Source organism: Neoarius graeffei, chromosome 18, assembly GCF_027579695.1.
Source record: "Neoarius graeffei isolate fNeoGra1 chromosome 18, fNeoGra1.pri, whole genome shotgun sequence".
Taxonomy (NCBI): Eukaryota; Metazoa; Chordata; class Actinopteri; order Siluriformes; family Ariidae; genus Neoarius; species Neoarius graeffei.
Genome location: NC_083586.1, coordinates 35,404,924 through 35,427,059, shown reverse-complemented (window position 1 = coordinate 35,427,059; position 22,136 = coordinate 35,404,924). Strand labels below are relative to the sequence as shown.

Sequence of the window (22,136 nt, the reverse complement as noted above, 5' to 3'; positions counted from 1 at the left end):
GTGCATAAATGCTCATGTTCCTGTGCCTGAAGCAAGGTGTTCATCTCCCCCACTGTGGGAAAGAGTGGGTCAGCAGTAGATTGGAGTGTTTGTTCCAATCCTAGCAGAGGAACCGTCTGGCCACCTCTGTGGTAGCTCAATAAACTATTTGCCATGTGGGATACATTATCATAAGTGTTCTCTAGAACATCTGTGCACACAAATACAAAGTGGACCCAAGCCAGGGTGGAGAATGATGATCAGACAGATGGTTTTTTGTGCCATCTTGTCGACATAGCAGGCTCAATAGGAAATGGTGCATGGTGTGTTTAGGGAAACCCACTCGACCAGGTTTGGGGTTTGTCACAAGCAAGTAGATAATGGAGAGTGTGAACTGAACCCAGCAGAGACATGATGCAAGAGTAGAAACAGCTCCGGTATGTGTTGTTCTGCTAAATAAAATAATTATTAATAAAGTGCTGCTTATTTCTAGACTTATTGGCAGGCTACACAGTAGGGAATGTGAAATGATCAGAGATGACGATGCTGAGAGAGAAACCAAACCTGGCAGCGTCCAAGAGGTGAATGTTGCTCTGAAGCAACAACACAGAGCAGTTTAGAGAGTTAATTACTGTACATTGTACTGTAAATACTGTACAGACATTGTACTGTAAATACTGCATTATACTTTATGACCCTGAAGTCTTGGCATGTTCACAATTGCACGTAAAGTAACTCATTTGATTCTTACCAACTCTGGTACAGGAGGGATGAAATGATGAAAGACTTGCATAATGAGAGATTCGCCTTGACCTAACATTTTTGTTTACCATGAACAAGCTTCTGCCAGAATTCTGGTTGGATATTTCACAACTCTTCATGGTAGAATTGATAGAGTTCAATTAAACTTGTTTTTCTTGGCATGGACTTGACTTATAAGCACAGTCCATATACTTTCAATAGGGTTGAAGTCAGGGCTTATTTTAAGCTTAACGTTAGCCTGCTTCATCCTCCACAACCAGCTCTGATGCATTTGGGTTCATTGTCTTCTTGTAAGTCCCAAGTCGTGTTCAAGTTTCTGATGGTTTATGCTGAAGAATTCTGAGGTAGTCCTCCTCCTTCATTATTCCATCCACTTTGTGCAATGAACCAGTTCCACTGGCAGCAAAACAGGCCCAGAGCATGATGATCCTACCACCACCACCAGCTGGTACAGTGTCCCTCTGTACATGGTGGTCATTGTGGCCAAACAGCTCAATCTTTGTCTCATCTGACCATACAGCTATCCTCCAGAAGGCTTTTTCTTTGTCCGCGTGGTCAGCTTCAAACTTTAGTTAAGCTTGAAGGTGTCAGTTTTGGAGCAGGGGGTTATTTCTTGGATAGCAGCCTCTTAGTCCATGGTGATCTGAACTGCAGACAGCGATCCATCAGCTTCCAGTTCATGGCAGGGCTGCGCCATGGTGGTTCCCAGGTTGGTTTGTTAGGAACAATTTCCTTTCAGCTGAGGGTGACAGTTTGGGTTTTCTTGAAGCAAAGTGGCTTGGCAAAGTGACTACACCTCACAATAACTTGGATACAAATTGTTTGAACTGATCTTGGAATTTGCACTTGTTTAGAAATGGCTCCAAGAGACATTCCGAAATTGTGTGTGTCTGCGATCCTCTTTCTCAGATCTGCACTGAGCTCCTTGGACTTTCCCATTTTACTGTGTGTTGGTCAATCCAATGAGTGCTGTAAACAAACCCTTTTTATGAAGGCACAGAGAAGCTACCAGCTGCAGTCAGTCATGATCACTAACAGGAAGTTAAGAGACCTCGGCCTTGGCAAGATAAGAGACATTTTTGGAAGTTTCAGCACCTCTGAATTAATAATCCAAGTGAACGTATGTAAATTTTTGACCCTGTATTGATTTCAGAAAACCTAAATAAAATTAACTTGTGCACCAAATTCTAGTTCTTTTTTTAAATAAAAATGATGAATGCTGTACAATCTGCCACAGAGAAAGAACAGTTCAATGAAATTACTGAAAGCCCAAATATTGCCATGACATTCGTATCCAAGATGCAAGGGAGTAACTTTGATTTTGACATTGGTGGGGACACAAAAGCGATCCAAGGCAGAGCTTCCGAAAGGTGTTTTTTTTTTTTTTTTCCATTAGCAATCATAATTTCATGTCATGCAGATCTTACAGGTTAACGAGGGCAGCTGTGGCCTAATGGTTAGGGAGTTGGTCTTTGGATCCCATGGTTGCAAATTCAAATCCCACCCTTACATCTCCATCTGTGGCTGAAGTGCCCTTGAGCAAGGCACCTAACCCAACATTACTAGAATCTGATGATTTATTACTTTTACACCACACAATTCCTAATTTGTGTTTAAGCAGTCGCTCTGTCTCTTCCACAGAAATACATGAAAATAAGAATTAAAAAATTTAAGCATTTTTAGCATTAAATATATATATATTTTTTTAATTCAATATCTGTATTGTTTGACATGGGGGGGGGGGGGGGGTGTCTCAAAATTCACTGACTGCCTTATTGAGACACTCAAATAGGTGCTACTGGTGGCATTTTCTATTCTGTAATTAAGCTCAAATTTAGTTAAAATGATATTTGGATATATAATTTAGTGATTGCCTATTATAGCATGATTATGATTACATTAGTATTGCATTTGTAGTATACCCCCCATTTTTTTTTGTCTTTTTGTTGCCCCTCCATTTTCCATATGTCTTTTTGTTGCCGGTTTCTGTGTTCGTAACGTGTTATGATTTTCACTGCAGATGTGCTTGTGACTTCTTTTATGTTCATGCTGCAGTTACCAATATTTGTCTGTAGGTGGCAGTAAGGGACCATGAATTTGGTGTATCTAGCCTAGCCAAATGCAAGTCGCACATCTGCATGGCCATGCAGTAGCCTACATCTGACTACTTACATTCTGTAAAACCATTAGGTCTATAAATTTAACATTCATTCATCGAGGATATTATCTAACACTAAGTTACATTGCTCCAGCATTCCTTTTCTCTGCAGCTATGCAGTAGCCTAGCTCTGATGCGGCCGGTCATGTTGCTAAACCTGCCTAAGGAGCCGCAGCAATACTTTTATGAAGGGTTTCCATACATCAAAAGGATTTTGTTGAGTTTTTAAAGCTCGACAGAAACCCTGCACTTACATTCTTGACTTTGAAGAAGAATGAACGAATGTCTCGTTTCTTGGGAGGGGGGCCGTCGTCCATGATACTCAAGTCAGCATGCGAGTCGTAGGGCAAGCATGCATGGACATCGAAGTCCAGCTCAATTTGTAGGTTGACGGAGAGTGGGGGGTGCGTGGGGTAGGTCAGGTGTGTACGTGTGAGATACAGGGGGTTGATGGGCGGGTAGTCACGGCTGCTGTGGGAAGTGTGCTGCTTTTACAGCAGATGGAGTGACACCTGGGATAGCCAACTATGTAAGTTAGCGAGAAACAGGTAGCCAATCAGAGAATGATATCTACGTTAGAGGGGGGATTATTAGCAGTGTCATACATTTAAGCCTTTGTGTGCCATATAATCATTGCTCAGGTTAGGACATCGGTTTTATTGATCGTGATTACACAGTAGCAGCTGAATATTGGTAGGGACACGTCCCTACCCAAGATGACATTCATGTCACTGTATGTAAACATCTGACCACAACTGTAATTCGATTCTTCAACTTCTCTACACAGGACAGATCTTTTTTGGAGGTTATACAGACATGGACTGGGGTATTTTAAAAGCACAGGTTCTAAAAGTATTTCAGTACTTGTAAAAATCCTAAAATTTCAATTCTGTTTAGATTTGTGACAAAATTTAGCTACGCTCACAACCATAACAGTGCTGTTGAACTCTGCCCCTTTGTCTTGAAAAGCATAGAAGTTGCCTTGCAGGTAGCATTGGAGTCTTAAAAAAAAAGGGCTCTTTGAATCCAAGATCGAAAATTACATGCAAATTAGTCATGATACAGTAATACTGCCCAAATGATGAGTAGACAAGTCAGTTTAATTCTTCTAAAGTGAAAAAAAAAAAAAAATCTGTCCAAACAACTATAAAAGATTGGTATGTTGGTAGATTATTGTACATCCAGAGATATGAACTGTTTATTTAAAACGGTAACAAGCCCTGTTATAGACTGATGACCTGTCCAGGGTATACCCTGCCTCTTGTCCAGTGTCAGCTGGGATTGGCTCCAGCAACCACAACCAGCAGGATAGAAAATATACAAACGACTGAATCAATCTAACAGCGCACACCTGGGCAACATGAAAGACCTGTCAGTCACACGTTCCAACATTTCTGCTCTCCCCATGCACCTGGCTAGGTGTCGATTTAAAGCCTCGCAGTCCAAGCTGCAGTTTTGTCAGCATGTGGTGCAATACCTTGGCTTTGACATCTCTCAAGGCGCACATCATCCTTCATCTGATAGGCACTCTGTGATCCTCGAGGTGGCTCCTCCCTTGTATAAGACTGCCATGTTGTCTTTTCTGGGACTCATTATTGTCAGTACATTCCAGACTGTTCCATCATGAAGTCCTGCCTCAAAGCGCAACCAAAGGACACTGAATGGACTTCTGAAATCTCATATCTGTAGCCGCTTTATCCTGTTCTACAGGGTCGCAGGCAAGCTGGAGCCTATCCCAGCTGACTACGGGCGAAGGGCGGGGTACACCCTGGACAAGTCGCCAGGTCATCACAGGGCTGACACAGACACAGACAACCATTCACACTCACACCTACGGTCAATTTAGAGTCACCAGTTAACCTAACCTGCATGTCTTTGGACTGTGGGGGAAACCGGAGCACCCGGAGGAAACCCACGCGGACACGGGGAGAACACGCAAACTCCGCACAGAAAGGCCCTCGCCGGCCACGGGGCTCGAACCCGGACCTTCTTGCTGTGAGGCGACAGCGCTAACCACTACACCACCGTGCCGCCCGACTTCTGAAATGATGCACTCATTCTATTCTCTGAAAAAAAATCTCATATATCAGCTCCAGCACTGGGCATGCTTGACTACAATCTGTCATTCCACCTGTACGTCTTGGAGGACAGAGTGACCACGGTGGAGGTCCTGGCCCAAGAGCATGGCAAAGGTTATCGTCTTCTAGTTTAACTATCAAAGACCCTTGACCCAGTGGTCCAGAGCATGCCTGCATGTTTACGTGCTGTTGCAGTCAATTTTACATGCATCACATCAGGTACACTCAATTTTAAACAATATTGAAACACAACATAACCGCTCAGCGACGTTCTGGTTATGAATTTATGTGCCACACTGAACTTGTCTATCAAACCTGTCAAGTCAGATAATACCCCAGCTTTCATGTTACACCACCTGTTGTCTTCTTGTAGGTCTGGCCCAGATCCAGCATGGTTGGAACACTACCATCTTGAGGAATCACACTGAGGTTTGATATGCCTCAGGCTCCCTTTGAGCACGGTGTGCATGTGTTTGTTGACAGCTCTTGTTCAAAACTTAATGATTTAGTTTTTCTATTTTATAAAGATTCCTGTCACACCTTTGGGGTAGCTCACGGCTTTAAGGCCACTGACAGTAAACATATCACACACCTCTGTTGTTACGGATCATTTAGAAGCATGTTCCTTGCCCCAAACGATTGTCCATCATCAAAACCAAAGGTCTGTGACTCAACTGAGGCCAGTGGGAACCACTTAGCAGAACAAGTCACTAAACAGGCAGCCAAAGAGGGCAAACCTTGCCCAAAGGTTTCTGAATCACCCAGTTATTCAATGTTCTCACTTTTCTTTGCAATATTCAACATGGCTTTTCTACAGATTCAGGCTGCTGAGACCGACTTGACCTTCTACTGTCCATCTCCTGCAAAATTAGAATAACTCCCAGTTCGAGATCTAAATTGTCTCCTTTTGAGGTAATTATGGGCCAACCATTTCCAACTCCTTGGACCAAAAGTAACCCTGGTGTTTCATTTACAGGTGATCTGGATGGGATTGTCAGTGATTTACTTAAGCTTGGATTGAAAACTTGAACAGTATACTTGATGTCTCTGTGTCTCTCCCTCTGCCCACAGAAAAGCCTACTCGCACATTTCTTCCAGGTGATTGAGTATTCGTGCACGGCCTGAACGAAAATAGCTGACGAGAACAGCTGTCGTGACTGACTCAGCCACAGTGGATACGTGCCAATCGTCTGAAAAGGTGTCCTCCAGCATCCTTAACTTCCCTCATCTCACCCGAAAAGACAGGGGCAATACAACAATTAAAAAGTCCTTTGGGAACCTCTTCTCATCTCACCTTTTCACACATAGGAAATTTTGTATTAGCTTTCTTAACACAGTCAAACCAGATTTCTGTACCATCCATGCAGCATCTCAATATTGATACTGATGTATGCCCTACATCACTTACTCTATGGGCTGCGTTACTAGTCACCAGCTAGCCTTCGCAGTTGCAGTTTTGTCATACAGATGCAATTATTCATCCGTCTTTTCTGGACTTCTCCCCTTTCACTGGTCATGTGATATGTTGTCCAATCCATGCTAGAGTGAATTAACATCGTCAGAGTAGAAAGGAACCAAGTGGGTTGGTTTCTCTTGAGGATTGTGTGCTAAAAGGAGGCTCTGTGAGGTTCTCAATACCTCCTGCTGTTTCTGTATTCCTGATAACTTTCAGAATATTTCAAATCGCAAAAGATGTGTCATGCTTACTGTGGGTGTGTTTGTGCCCCATATATTATTCAATCAGTGTTTATAAATTACTTAGAACCCACGCAATGGCATGAGGTATACTTCAACAAAATAGGTCATGTTAAAACCATAATCATGCTATCTGTTGTCACCCAAATGAGTCTGGTTCCTCTCAAGGTTTCTTCGTGTTCTCTGAGGGAGTTTTTCCCTCACCACAGGCTTGCTCATCGGGGATAAAATTAGCTCCTATGTTTAAGTCTTTAATTTTCCGTAAAGCTGCTTTGTGAGAGTCTTGTTTAAAAGCACCATAAAAATAAACTTGACGACTTACTCATATGGATACTGTAAAGATTTTGCTTACCAAAAACCGCTTATGCTCAAGTGTCAGCTGTTCTTCAGAGGATAATTTCGCATGAATACAGGAGATTTGAAACTAAAAGCCATGATAATTGTAAATCCTCCTTATTCTCAAACTAACATTGACAACACTGGAAATGATAGTAGCCTCAAGGAGTTTTTCCTTGCTGCCGTCACCTCTGGCTTGGATCTGCATCAAAGGCTACATCTGGATTGCTGTGGTTGCTTTAACAGCTGAATTTTGAAACAGATTTCAAGGTATAAAAATCTCTTTACCTGGTAGAAACATCAATTTAGATAAAGAAAAAAATAGTGCCTTCTACAGGCCACTCTCATTCACAACAGCATCAAGCTTCCTGGTGGAAGGTAAAGCAGGAACCATTTAAAGCTACTTTCAAGACTGAATTAAAAAAAAAAAAAATTTAAAGGTGATGGAAGTACATGCAGAGAAAATTAAGAATTCTGTATCAGTTAAGTCAGCCTTTCTCAACCGGGGTGCCGCAGCACCCTGGGGTGCCATCTGGCTTCGTTGGTGTGCCATCAAAAAATGTTCTAACATTGAAATAAATAAAATGAATTAAAATTCCAAAAAACGATAGTTACACTAATGCAGATCATCACCGCCTCATGCATCATCAAAATTTGTCTCACGGCCCCCTTTCCGGGCGGCACGGTGGTGTAGTGGTTAGCGCTGTCGCCTCACAGCAAGAAGGTCCGGGTTCGAGCCCCGTGGCCGGCGAGGGCCTTTCTGTGTGGAGTTTGCATGTTCTCCCCGTGTCCGCGTGGGTTTCCTCCGGGTGCTCCGGTTTCCCCCACACTCCAAAGACATGCAGGTTAGGTTAACTGGTGACTCTAAATTGACCGTAGGTGTGAATGTGAGTGTGAATGGTTGTCTGTGTCTATGTGTCAGCCCTGTGATGACCTGGCGACTTGTCCAGGGTGTACCCCGCCTTTCGCCCGTAGTCAGTTGGGATAGGCTCCAGCTTGCCTGCGACCCTGTAGAACAGGATAAAGCGGCTAGAGATAATGAGAATGAGATGAGGCCCCCTTTCCCATGTCACAACGTCACTGCCGGGGTCAGCGTATGGTCAGCGTGACTGCGTATATTTTACATGGGGGTGCCTTGAGAATTTGCATAGTTCTGAAGGGTGCTGTGACTGAAAAAAGGTTGAGAAACGCTGAGTTAAGTGAACTCAGAACAATTACTGCAATTTTAACTCAGTCCAGCATTAACCATATTATGGTTTTTGGAAATCCCCAACATTGTCTTCTATTAGATGGAAAAATGCAGATGTGATGCTTACAGTTATGAACAAGCATTTAGTATTATTTGGATCAATCCCTCATCAGCATGAGGTAACCTGAGAAATCCTAATTCTGTAATAGTCTGGCTGTTAAGCAACAACAAAAAACAAACACGGAATTGTTTTGTGATAGAAGCATGAAATTTGGCACACTAGCTCAAGTTGATGTATATAAATTCTAGATATGGGGGCATTTCAAATTCGGCTTCTAAACCCTGGAATACGCATGTGCAAAATCGACCCAACATGAAAACGAGACTAAACGAATTATCTTTATGCTTCTGTGGTGAGGACTGTAATCAGTAACGACGAGAGGTTCCCCCCCCCATGATCCTAGAAGAAGAAACCTTTATTTGTCACATGCACACTTCAAGCACAGTGAAATTCATCCTCTGCATTTAACCCATCTGAAGCAGTGAACACACGCACACACTCAGGAGCAGTGGGCAGCCCAGAGCGCCCGGGGAGCAGTCAGGGGTTCGGTACCTTGCTCAAGGCCGCCCCTCGTCAACCTAACCTGCATGTCTTGGGACTGTGGGGGAAACCGGGGCACCCAGAGGAAACCCACGCAGACATGAGGAGAACATGCAAACTCCACACAGAAAAGCCCTCGCCGGCCGCTGGATTTGAACCCGGAACCTACTTGCTGTGAGGCGACCGTGCTAACCACTACACCACCGTGCCGCCCAGATCCTATGAATCGATATTTACAGCTAAAACTTTGAACTGCAAAAATGCTCTTCTGGCAGCCTTTTTATTTACTTAATACTGTATCCCTGTGTCATGTGACTAATCACGTGATATTTTTGAGAACAAGAAATTCTCCATTTCGATATTCTATCAATGTGTCATTGCTTACAAAATCTTGTTTAAAAAAAAAAAAAAAATCGTTTAGTCTCGTTTTCATGTTGGGTCGATTTTGCACATGCGTATTCCAGGGTTTAGAAGCCGAATTTGAAATGTCCCCATATCCAGAATTATTATTATACGTCAACTTGAGCTAGCGTACCAAATTTCATGCTTCTCTCACAAAAGTGAAGCATTGTTCACTTTAACAGCCCGACTAATTCAGGCCAGTGGAATGTTGGATGGGGTAAAACTGATGTGTGCAAGGTATTCACATCATTAATTATTAATCTAGACACAAGACCAGCACAATGAGAAGGAAACTAAGAATTTATTTATCAAGTGCAATGCTTAAAAAATAAAAACACTCAATGTACTGTATATGAAACATTGTTGCAAGTTAATCAGCGTAAAATCTCAACGAACTAAGGTCAATGTTGTTAAAAACGCCGGTGAGTAATGATCCCCCAAAGTAACCCGGACTACCACAATAATACAGTATGACGTTGGCAGTTGACAAATTCACAGAAACAAAAGCAGAGCTCCTTCATCACCTGCTGCCATGAAGCCCCACCCCTGCTTTCCCTCAAAGAGACAGAGATAGAGAGCGAGAGAGAGGGCGACATGCACGCTCCCTTCACAGAGTTCTGCACAAATAGATTTACATAAACTGTATTAATAACTGTTCATGCGCTTAGATCCCTCTATGTTTCAGTGTCGAAAAGAGGAGCCCCTGAATATTAAGTGTTACAGATCTCCAGGAAAAGTCCGAAATAGCATTTTAGACTTCCAGCCTCTGCCGTCGTGTTGGCTGCAGAGGTCACGGTCACTCCCTTCCACAAATCTGCTCCCGTCTTTGCACTCGCAGGTCAGCGCAACTAAAAGAGCGCTGCTGCTTTAATGGAGCACGGGACCCAAGTAGACATTTCAGCTCAAGGCTGATTATTTCACTTCAACGCCGGCTTGTCAGTGGCTTCAAAAACGGTGCGTTTTGTAGTCAGAGGCTTTACCAGCTGAGCAGGTTACTGCGGCCCAGGGTCATAAAGTAGACCTGACTCGCGCCTCCGGGACGTACAGACGCGAAGAAGACCTGCAGGAGAAACGACAGCTCCACATTTTCAGACACAAATTCATCATCTTGCTGGTGTTCACTTGCTCTGTAGTGAAACTGCTTGAAATCAAATACAAAGTCATTTGTTATTCTAGACTTAAAATTAATAGCAAGGAGCGCAAGGCAACATTAACTTCCTTTTTACACTAAATGGCAAAAACTAGGCAGCCACTTGAATAAATTCAATATGAGCACATTAAGAAGCCGGTAATATTACAGCGCCAGAGAGAGTGAACATTAGCAGCAGTAGTTTGTTCTGTGTTGTACAAATTGTACAGTCGTAAGGAGATGCTCATGAAGTGCTTCAGATTAGATTATTCTTACAATCTTTCTGTAAGGCGCTATACTAAAGACGCCGATAAGACGAATCCAGCAAGAGGAAAGCAAAATCACAAAAACACATGCGTCCGTGATTAAATGCTTAAACGTTTATCGGCTGAACTGATTTCACAGCGCTCTTAAAAAAGGGTTCATTTTAATCCAATGTCATAACGTGCAGCCTGAAACTGGATCAGGTCTCACCTTGTCATTTCTCTCACACAGGAATTTAAGCCTTTGTGCCCTTTTGTGCATGAACACACCATCCAGATGGCCCGTCTCAACCGAGCGGATCTCTATGGCCTTCTCGCCCCAGCCCATGATCTGATTAGACCTGATGTACGCTGCAAATCAAAAGGAGTGAACGGTGTCATGTGATAGACATGGAAGCTGTTCAGTACATCTGACTTTACCTGACGTACAAGATGGGCAAATTCAATTCTGATGATCTATTAAGAACATGTGAATTAATTCGAGTCATATCAGAGACTGTGCCAGATCTACACGGTCATGACCGAGTGCTCATGTGTTCACCGTACCCACAGAAGTGGGCATCTCGCCCCACTGTAACACCACGTCTTTGGTGATGCGCCCGTACGTGTTCACGTACACGCCTTCGTCCTCGTAGCAGACCAACAGCTCGATGCCGTCTGTGTTGGGAAGGATGATGATGGCATGTGACTGGATGCTGGTTTGAATCTACCAGATTAGAAAAGTGAAAAAAAAAAAAACAGGGTTAAATTAAATAAAAATGAGCCTCGGGGCTGTATCTACAATATCTCTGAAACTGAGGACAATGAAAAACATAGGGGAGGGTTTTTATGAGCTTCCTGTGTCAGCTTCCTGTCATCAAGAATGCTACAGAAGTACATGTTGTGCTTACATGCGTGGGCAAATAGATGTCGTAAACAGCGCCTGAATCCACATCGACTGCGTGAAATCCAGAGCAGGAGCCGTATATCACCTTTAACCTTTGACCCTCCTCTACTGTCAGGTCCACTAGCAAGGGCTTGTGCACCAGGTCTCCAAATGACTGCAAGAAGAAACAAGTGAATATACACTAAGTAACTTTAAAAACGCACAATGGAATTCAACACTATCACTTTAGATCCATGCATATATTTGAAATTTATGATATTGTATGTAATGCACACACATCTTGAAACGTTGATAAAGGACATTTATTGTCAAACTCAAGAATTAATTCACAGTAAAAAAATTCAAAGTGACAGTTGGTCCATGTTCACGAAATTACAGGTTCAGTATCGTGTATGACCTCCGTTTGCTTGCAGCAAGGCGTTCACTCTTCGTGGCAGCAGTGACTGAGGGTGTCAGGAATCTGTCACGGAGGTGAGCTAGCCTGATGTGGTGATCCTGAACTGGCGTCGTGACTCGAGGCTGACCAGGGCGTGGACGATCCCTGGTGCTCCCTGTCTGTCTGTAACGCTGACTCAAACGGGAAATGGTCGAATGATGAACACCGAAGTGCCGGGCGACCTCTGTCTGTGTACTTCCGGCACGCAACATCCCGATGGCCTGTTCACGTTGATTTTGGCTTAGGCGTGGCATCTTCAAGAATGACAATTTTCCCATCATTTCCCCCGGGTATTTATTGAGGTATTTCACCTGACGTCACAGGGTCACGTGACGCCCCGGTGTCCGCCATTTTGGACGGCAAGCTAGCTAATGTCAACAACAGTAGCTGGTATGTTACTGTAGCAATGTTTACGGTCAGTCATTTGGATGACTGTTAAAGCCTTTCAGTCTCAAGTTTTTCCTTTACTGGATTTACTAGTTTACTGAGCCAGCGAGCCCCGGAGCGCTAGCTAGCCGGCCAGCGAGCCCCGGAGCGCTAGCTAGCCGGCCAGCGAGCCCCGGAGCGCTAGCTAGCCGGCCAGCGAGCCCCGGAGCGCTAGCTAGCCGGCCAGCGAGCCGCGGAGCGCTAGCTAGCTAGCGCCAGCCAGCCCCGGAGCGCGCTCAGTAAACTAGTAAATACAGTAAAGGAAAAACTTATAACGGGCCATGTCTCAACAGACTAAAGTTATTTCAATGACATTTAATAACATTTTGTTTATCTTGAGGACCGAAAGTAAATGAAAATGTGAACAAATCTTAGCTGTCAGTGAACAGTCCTGGTGGAAGCAGGTAAACGTCGTTCTCTAAGCCTGCTAACCTCAATTTTTGCAAATACCTCTCCCTCTGCTCGCCCTGTAAATGCCCTACGTCGCTGGATAGTGAAGGTGTTTTCTGCATCTCGCTCCTTTTTCTTTTATGTTTTTCGTTTGTCGCCTTCCTCGCATTCAAACTGATTCGAGCCGTGACCTCCAAAATGGCAGCATCACATGACTTGGTCACGTGAGTGAAATACCTCAATAGGCAAGATTGTGTGTGTACAGTGTATGCAAAATTTGTTTGAAAATTAAAGCCTGTCCATGTCATTGACTACCCGAGTCATATTGTACGTTATTGAGTACAACTCCCTTAAATTCTGATTTGAGCACAGATTTGGAACTTATTCGGGCGGAACGAAGTTATTTTTCCATTGTGATACATTTCTTTTCTTCTTGAGATAAACTCAGCACGAATTCAGCAAGTTTTATCAATGTGCGTTTTTAAAGTTACTTAGTATATTAAAGCATGGATGGGTAATTTCTATTATTATTATTATTTCGGTGCACCTTCAGCAGAGTTAGTGTGAAAATGAGTGCTTTTACTAGAATTCACCTTAAAGGCCATGAATTTATGATACGGCTTCGGTGCCCAGGCGTAGACCTCCACAGAGCTCTTCAAGGCGAGCACCAAGAACTTGATTCTTTCATACTTAACTGTGAGACAAACATTCGAAAATGTGCATCATCATGTGTTTTCAACTTCACATTTCTATCATTAACCATGATGCTTATTCAGCTTAGCCCAGGAACCGTGAAGCAGCACATACCAACTTTGTAGTGCACACAGCCTTCCAACTCTCCCACTGTAGTCCACCCCTGCTTCTTCTCCACCTCTGGGTCATTGTGTAGGATCTTGTTCCTCAGCCAGGACAGATAATACACTCGCAGCTTGTTCTTTTTTCCTGTCACAACACGCATGCATTCACGCTAAAGCAGATCAAACCAACTCGAAGGCAAGGACATCTAAACAACTTGAACCAGTGTCCATTTTTCTTGGCCACATATAAATAAATGGTAAGGAGCCTGTAAGCTCTGTATCTTACCCGATATTGTGACCAGGACGTTAAGGCCCTCCAGAACATCCATTTGCTGAAAACGGCGGCGATTGATGAGGGGGTAAACTTTACCCTGCCCACTGCGGTCCAGAAGCAAAAGCCCACTTTCTGTCCCAACCAATAGGTTCACCCCTACAGACATGTTAAAGGAGATGCAGAGAATCATGGCCTCACTTTTTGTTTATAAATGCCTTGAGACCTCAAGAATGGCACAGGAATAGTTTTAAGCGTTAACAATAAATCTAATATAGTCATTTTTACGATTAAAATGATTCATATAGGTAGCGGTCCGAGTGAATGACCTCGACATCTGTGATGTCACAGCAGGAAGTTTATCGGTCTCATCGCCATTTCCGCTATACTAAAACACAGCTGACTGCAACTCCGATCCTCCATTTTGAGCTAATTTATCGCCATGTCACGTAGATGTGTTGCTGGCGGGTGCAGCAACACAACAGAAGGTGGATTCACGTTGCATTCACGGCCCAAGAATGTTCAAACTGCAAAGGTTTGGACGCGTTTTGTAAGAAGTTCACGGGCACATTGGGCACCTACGAAGTGGTCTCTCCTCTGCTCTGCACATTTTACTGAAGACTCGTACGAGACCTCTGATCTGTTGAGGAGCGTTGGCTATAAGCCCGTATTGAAAGAGGGTGCAGTACCAACAATTAAAAGAAAACAAATTAAGTTGCACCAGTTCTCCCGGAGTGTGAGCCGAGGGTTGTTGCTAAAACCCGGGACGGGACATATCGCTCGGGCAGTGACCTCCCCACGGTTGGCAGTGACCGTCCTGGGTTTTAGTAGTTGCCTGAGCTGATGAGTAATGGCGGAGTACTCAGTACGGAGGAAATGGAGAATGAGTGGACCAGCCGTCTGATTTCCCCCCTGGATACGCTTGCCTCAGCAGCAATATCTCACCCTTACGTGGAAGAAACAAATGAACGGAGAACTGAACGAACAACTGAAAGTAAGATTGTTTCAAAACAGTTGGCCACAAGGTCGGCCTTCAAGAAGCGAGAACACAGACGGGTAAGATACGACTCTCATTTGGATACAAAACAACAAAAACACCACGTTGTTTACCTGCATTTAGATTAATACATGTAACTTGTATTGTGTGTTTAAGTTAGCGGTATAAGATTATTTAATTTGCTTCAGAATGTGATTGTCTCAGTTCATCTGATTATTTAATTAGCCTTTTACGTTTCATCAGTGAAAATGCATGCATGTACATGTATGTTGCATAAGTTATAACACCCATCCTGTTTTAATGAGAGTCAACCCACAATCAATGAAGTCAAATCGGTCTTAGTCGGTAACGGGATTTCTTACTTTCACCATAAATTTTTATTTCTATGACAACTTTGGTCTATAGCTGTAAAAGGCCTCGGCCTTAAAACCGGTTACCGCTGTGATGTCATGCACTCAGGGCTGGCTGGCTCAGCGGGGCAGCTCGAATGCCAACTTTGCAGTCGATTTTAACACACAAGTCAAGGATGGAGATATCTACGTATCTCCTTTAAACAGAACTAGGAGTAACAAGCATATTTCACACCCTAGTCATTATAGGAAGAAATCGCCAATAAAACTATCATTTAATTCATTTAAACGAAAAACAAACGAAAGCTATAGTTGTTGCTACACCAGCAAAATCTGGAGATAATTATCCTCAATCTCTTTCCACACTGCAGTGATTCAATTCATCTCATGTAGCATTATATTACTTGTACTTTCGTATTTATAAGTTAGTTTGTACTTAGGGTTTATATTTTCTATTATTCTGTATTTTCCTGCCCTTTTTAGTTTTATCTCCTCATTTTAACATCGGATGTGTTATCTCATGCAATAAAGACCTATTATCACTATTACTAGTTGAATTTTAACATTTTTATTTTTCAGTCTAATGTACACTGTCAGCCTTGCTGTTTACATTTACTTGTAGTAACTATTTGACTCCATGACTTCAGCCTTCATTTCTCAGAAGCTTGAGCTATACACCAATAGTAACCAAACATGGGCAGGGTTTTACAACCAGTTAGTTGTTTACCAAGGGTTTTCGAATTTGTCAAATTGTCCATTACATACCCCAGAGTGCAGCACACAGGATCTCGGAATTGAACCTCTTCTTGTACTTGCGGATCTCTGGCGTGTCGCTTTGTGGCCGAGTGTTCACTGGGTTCACGTTAACCACTGAGCCCTTACGCATGGGGTCTGGCCTTAATGCTTCGTGCAGCCGAGTGTCGTTCCCGATGACCGCTGCACAACAAAACCAGTCATCATCTGCTTTATCTGGTCCATGTTAATGATGCATGTAACATTCACCTTCTGTGGTATTTATATTGCACAGGTTTGCAAATAAAATTTAAAGAAACGTTTAAAGAACTCCTGCATTACAAACCAAAAATGACTTGTGCATTAACCGATGCAAGGAATCTGCAGTTCCCACACACCATTTCATGGTACTATTGCGCTACTATTTTTGTGTATTACTCCCATTTTTAGGACTTACCCATGTTGTTGAGAGAACTGGCAGTGGAAGGTGATATTTGTAGAAGGCGAGGATCAATGAAGGGAGTGAAGGAAGAAGAGGACTTGTGTTTTTGAAGAGAATTACTGCCAGAGAGTGTCTGGGGGGGGGAAGTAAAATCATAGTGAATATATATATAGCCATATAATAGTAAAGAGAATCTGGGCTTGTCTCAGACGATTGTTAGAAATTTACAAAAAACATCAGTGAAATCTAGATTTCTGAATCTCTCAGATCCAGGATTAGGATTTATCTGTCCGGTCTCCCGACTGGAACCAGTTCACAGTTCAACATATTCAGTGGCGATGCTGCATTAATAAAGGTTAGTGAAATTAAACTGCTTTTAATATGGCTTAATTAAGACGACTATAAAGATGCACCATCAACAAAAACTGCGAGCTGAGAAAACACGCGACTTAATGGAGATGTGCAAAATGAAATCAAGGAGGTTTGAGAATTAACTGAAAGGTGAAGAGAGAACTGAAAAACAAAAGGATGACTGAAAGGTAAAAGTAATCGCGTCGTCAGATGAAAAGGAGGAGAAAGTGACAAGTAAAAAAGACCCGCTCCATATTTAAAAAAGTTAAAGCTCAGTGCTTAGCTGCTTTTAAGAATCTATGACTAAACCCGAGCCTTCCATGAAAATCCAAAAAAAAAAAAAAAAAAAAACCTTGTTTTGCAAACAAAACATTTTCTGCTCAATTATTTTGTTAATTTTTTTTTTTTTACTCTTTAGGAGACTCATCTACCAAGCACCAACATGCAAGCCAAAAAAGCAAATGAAACCAACTGAATCCTTAGATGTGCGAGACTTTAAAAACCAGCCCAAAAACCGCTCCCTCAAGGGAAGGCTATACCCCAAATGAGCCCATTACGGTGCTCAGGGTGCTTACAGCTTGTCCATCACCCAGCATCAACTGGAAGGGGTGCTGATGTGAATTAGCGGTGAGTAGTGAGAATAAAGCTGAGTAAAAGCTAGCCAGCAGTTCAGAGTGGTACAATGGCTAAACATACCTCGCTGGCAAGCAGCCTCTCCAAGGCAGATTGGGGGGACATGGAGGGGCTGGTGTGACTGGAGGAGGGGGAGGAGGTGATGGAGGGGGAGGGGGAGTGATGGCTCTGTTGGATGAGATCAGGCAGCAGGTGAATACGGCCTGCGAAGCCATTTCGCTCCTGGTGGCCCAGAGCAGGACCGTGACCAGGGCCAGGACCCGAACCAGGCCCGGGAACCAATCGGATTTTCTCTGCTACACTCTGCAATCAAAAACAGGCACAGCTGAGTCTATAACTCGGTGGGGAGGGGAAGAAGGGAGCAAGGGGGCCAGCATACGAATTATACGGATTTGCACATGTCTCAAAGCTGCGAGAGTGCCGTTTTGCCAAGTATAAAAGGTAGAAACGAAAAAAAAAATATATATATAATAAAGTACATACAGAAGGAATGGATGAATGATGAAAAAAACCCCACAAAACAAACAAGAACAAAAAGTGGCCCTCCCTCTCGTACCTGTCTGACGATTAAGGTGCCGTCTTTCGAGGGCGTGATGGCCGTGTCGCTTTCTGCTTCATCGTGAACAATCATGGTCTTCACCGACTCAGTCTCACCATTGCTAACTTTTGAGGAGCTGAAGGAAACACACATACACGTATGATTTATTTCGGTACTACGAGCACATTAAAGGAACAGTCCACCGTACTTCCATAATGAAATATGCTCTTACCTGAATTGAGACGAGCTGCTCCGTACCTCTCCGAGCTTTGCGCGACCTCCCAGTCAGTCAGACGCGCTGTCACTCCTGTTAGCAATGTAGCTAGGCTCAGTATGGCCAACGGTATTTTATGGGGCTGTAGTTAGATGCGACCAAACTCTTCCGCGTTTTTCCTGTTTACATAGGTTTATATGACCAGTGATATGAAACAAGTTCAGTTACACAAATTGAAACGTGGCGATTTTCTATGCTATGGAAAGTCGGCACTATAATGACAGGCGTACTAACACCTTCTGCGCGCTTTGACAGCGCATTGATACGGAGCTCAGTATCAATGCGCTGTCGAAGCGCGCAGAAGGTGTTAGTACGCCTGTCATTATAGTGCCGACTTTCCATAGCATAGAAAATAACCACGTTTCAATTTGTGTAACTGAACTTGTTTCATGTCACTGGTCATATAAACCTATGTAAACAGGAAAAACGCGGAAGAGTTTGGTCGCATCTAACTACAGCCCCAAAAAATACCATTGGCCATACTGAGCCTAGCTACATTGCTAACAGGAGTGACAGCGCGTCTGACTGCGAGGTCGCACAAAGCTCGGATAGGTACGGAGCAGCTCGTCTCAATTCAGGTAAGAGCATATTTCATTATGGAAATACGGTGGACTGTTCCTTTAAACGTGTAGCGTGATGTATGCTATCAGAAGCGTGAAATCAAGAGCACACCTTGCCCTTGAGTCCTCTGTACCGGATGTAGACTCGTTGCCCAGCTCTTGTTCCACTTCATCATCCTCTTCAGAATCGGAGTCCTCACTAGATGAGGAGTAGTCCGTCACCTTGTGAGGAGGACGTGCCTCTTCAATCGCACGCACCTCATTGGCCAGTAGAGTGAGATCCTAAGAGTGGGATTAAAGACTTAATATACACACAGGCCACATGAATAGAAACACCAGTAACCTCTGCTCATTCATGGAAATGAGCATTCAGCTTTATCCTCAGAGCGTGATGGTTTTCCAGAAAAACAGCATTTAAAAAAATAAATAATTTAAACTTACAGAGGGCCTGGTCGGTCTGACAAAGTCCTTCTTCTCCTCTGATTTTTTGCCAGCATTTTCTGGGCGTTGATGTGGCGAACCCTCAGATTTTGAAGATGCTGTATAATTTGGAGAAATTCAATGTAAATACCACACAACAATCTATATATTAAGTAAAAATGACCACGAAGCACTAAAGCTGGACATGCAAAACAATTCCCGTTAATCTAGTGTGCATTAAGTCAGGCGTAGCAGCACTCACAGCGAACCCTGAACTTCTCCCCTGAATTCTGAGAGCTAGTCTGTGAGCTGGAGTTACTGGAGCCAGAAGAGCTTCCACTGCCTGGTCTAGCCAGCTTCTCCACCCGATCCCACAGCAGACGTGGCTCCACGTTACTGCAGCAGGGAAAAGCAGAATACATAATCAATACATCTTAATATACTCTTCTAAAAAGCTCCTGGGTCTCAGAGTTGGAGAGTGCAAATTTATAGAACCAAATTACTGTACTGTATAACAGTCATATACTTTATGACTTTAGCATGTATCTAAAGTACGTATAGATGTCCGACCTTCCAGCATTCCTCTGTCCAGGTTGGCTGCTTTGCTGGTTGTTCTGAAGTGGGGAGTCTCTGCGGGACAGTACAGGCGATCTGGATGTCGTCCTCACGGGGACCTTTGAGAAAAGGCATACATGCTTGAAACAAGAGTGCTCCGAGAGCACAATATCCCCTGCTGGCAACTATGCCATAACTCTGGTAAAATGCGACCGAATTGAACGAAATCGCAACATGCGTATTACTGGCATATAACAAAGAATCCTGTCAAGTTTTGTGAACTTCCTCCAAAAATTGCGAGAGGAGTTGATTTCAGAAGGCGAGTACGTTTCCTGGGACGGACGGACATCGCCACAACATAATCCCCCTTCGGGCCTTTTGGCCAGTGGGGGGATAAAAATTGTGAGGGAAGTCGATTTCAGAAAGCAAGCACACCTTCATGAAATTGTGAAAGTACAAGGTTGCTAATCAAGGGCCACAACTCTGGTAAAATGCAACTGAATTGAACAAAATCGCAATATGCATATTATCGACATACAACAATGCCTGGTGTCAAGTTTTGTGAAATTCCTCCAAAAATTGTGAGAAGAGTTGATTTCAGAAGGTGAGTACCCTTCCTGGGACAAACAGACATCGCCACGACATACAGTAAACCCCCTTCATGCCTTTCGGCCAGCGAGGGATAAAAACCGTGAAGGAAGTTGATTTCAGAAAGCAAGCACACCTTGATGAAATTGCCAAAGTACAAGTTTTGTTAATAATCAAGGGCATAACTCTGGTAAAAATTTGCCGAAGTTAAACGAAATTTCAATATGCGTATAACCGTCATATAACGAAGCCTTTTACCAAGTTTGGTGAAATTCCTCCAGAAACTGAGAGAGGAGGTGATTTCAGAAGAACGTACAACCTCATGAAATTGTCAAAAGTTATTTAAATCAAGGGTCAAAACTCCGGTAAAATTTTCAAACAAAATTAAATCGCAATATGCGTATTACCGTCATATAACAAGGCCTTTTGCCAAGCTTTGAGAAATTAGTCCAAAAATCGTGGGAGGAGTTGATGTCAGAAGGCGAGTACACCTTCATAAAATTGTGAAAGTACAAGGTTGTTAATCAAGGGCTGTACCTCTGGTAAAATGCAACCGAATTGAATGAAATCACACTATGCGTATTACCGACATATAACAAGGCCTCATGTCAAGTTTGGTGAAATTCCTCCAAAAAATTGAGAGGAGTTGATTTCAGAAGGAAAAAATACTCATGAAATTGTCAAAGTATAATTTCATGAATCAAGGGCTGCAACACTAGTAAAATGTGACCAAATTTAACGAATCCGGTCAAGTTTCATGAAATTCCTCCAAAAACTATGAGAGGAGTTGATTTCAGAAGGTCAGTACCCTTCCCGGTACAGACAGACATCGCCACGACATCATCCCCCTTTGATTTAAAAAAAAAAAAAAAACCCTGTACAAAAGGTGCACTTGCAATGAAATGGTCACCCACCATGTTGACATCATTTATCGTGATATTTTGAAATGGAAAACTGCGACAGTGGGAAAATCTACATCGCAAAAGCCTATTCACATGATTTAGAAATTTGCAGCATAGGTGAATCCATAATAGCCATTGCTTAAAAAAAAAAAAAAAAAAAAAAAAAAACACAACTCAATCTCACTTTAGAATTTGAGTTTTAATTTAACATTATGTATTCAGTCAGTCCTTGATTGAACACTCAAGGTGAACCACAGTGTTTCGCATACATCCACATGTCTCCCATCCAAGCAAAAGTCTGACCAATCAAGCATATTATTTGCATTCCAGCATACTTTTTTTTTTTTGGCAACACAAAGAAGCTAGAAGCAATCCCTCAGACTTTATTACACCACGCACAGACAGTGGCACATTCAAGTCTTTCTTTTCGTAAATATAATACACAAATATCCAGTGACGGGAATAACGGCGTTAGAAATAAACGGCGTTACTTTTTTTTAGTAATGAGTAATCTAACTAATTACTTTTTACATCGTTATAACGCCGTTCCCGTTACTTACAATAAAATACTATGCGTTCCTTTATTAAAGCTGTTCTCATCTGACATGCTGCTCGTTCAGCCTTTCTTTCCTCTGCTTTAGTGTGGGGCGGGGAGACGCGAGACAACGGCACAGTAAGCCAATCAGAGTAGATTTGGACAACATACCGTACGTAGGTAGGCTCCGCCTACTGCACTACTGCGCACACTTTCAACCAGAAGACACAGCGATGGCGAGCGCTGAGCCCAGCACTGCGCTTTCACATTGGAAATACAGCCATTACTTTTCATTACTTGAAATAAAAGGCAAAAATGTCTACCCGTACGTGCAATGCACATTATGTCGAGGAACAAAGCGTTTGTCCTCGTCAGTGGCCAGTAATTAGTAACAATTTTAATAACTATAAAAATATATAATTTGATAGATGTCTTCTCACATTGTCCCACAAAAATATTAA

General features: G+C 43.0%; 1 protein-coding gene across 4 annotated transcripts in view; it reads right to left on the bottom strand.

The window, feature by feature from the left end:
- Positions 1-9,482: 9,482 nt before the first annotated feature.
- LOC132866146 (mitogen-activated protein kinase kinase kinase kinase 4-like) overlaps positions 9,483-22,136 on the bottom strand; it is a 139,484-nt gene continuing 126,830 nt past the window's right edge. For all 4 annotated transcript variants that reach the window (XM_060898742.1, XM_060898744.1, XM_060898745.1 and 1 more), the window contains 15 exons: positions 19,666-19,769; positions 19,358-19,491; positions 19,117-19,214; positions 18,788-18,957; positions 17,860-17,977; positions 17,367-17,606; positions 16,335-16,452; positions 15,911-16,081; positions 13,814-13,957; positions 13,538-13,672; positions 13,324-13,424; positions 11,483-11,632; positions 11,139-11,298; positions 10,804-10,943; positions 9,483-10,260 (listed from right to left, as the gene is read on the bottom strand). In XM_060898742.1, the coding sequence (XP_060754725.1) occupies positions 10,177-10,260; positions 10,804-10,943; positions 11,139-11,298; positions 11,483-11,632; positions 13,324-13,424; positions 13,538-13,672; positions 13,814-13,957; positions 15,911-16,081; positions 16,335-16,452; positions 17,367-17,606; positions 17,860-17,977; positions 18,788-18,957; positions 19,117-19,214; positions 19,358-19,491; positions 19,666-19,769 (2,067 nt within the window). In that variant the 3' untranslated portion in view covers positions 9,483-10,176. The remainder of the gene's footprint in view (positions 10,261-10,803; positions 10,944-11,138; positions 11,299-11,482; positions 11,633-13,323; positions 13,425-13,537; positions 13,673-13,813; positions 13,958-15,910; positions 16,082-16,334; positions 16,453-17,366; positions 17,607-17,859; positions 17,978-18,787; positions 18,958-19,116; positions 19,215-19,357; positions 19,492-19,665; positions 19,770-22,136) is intronic.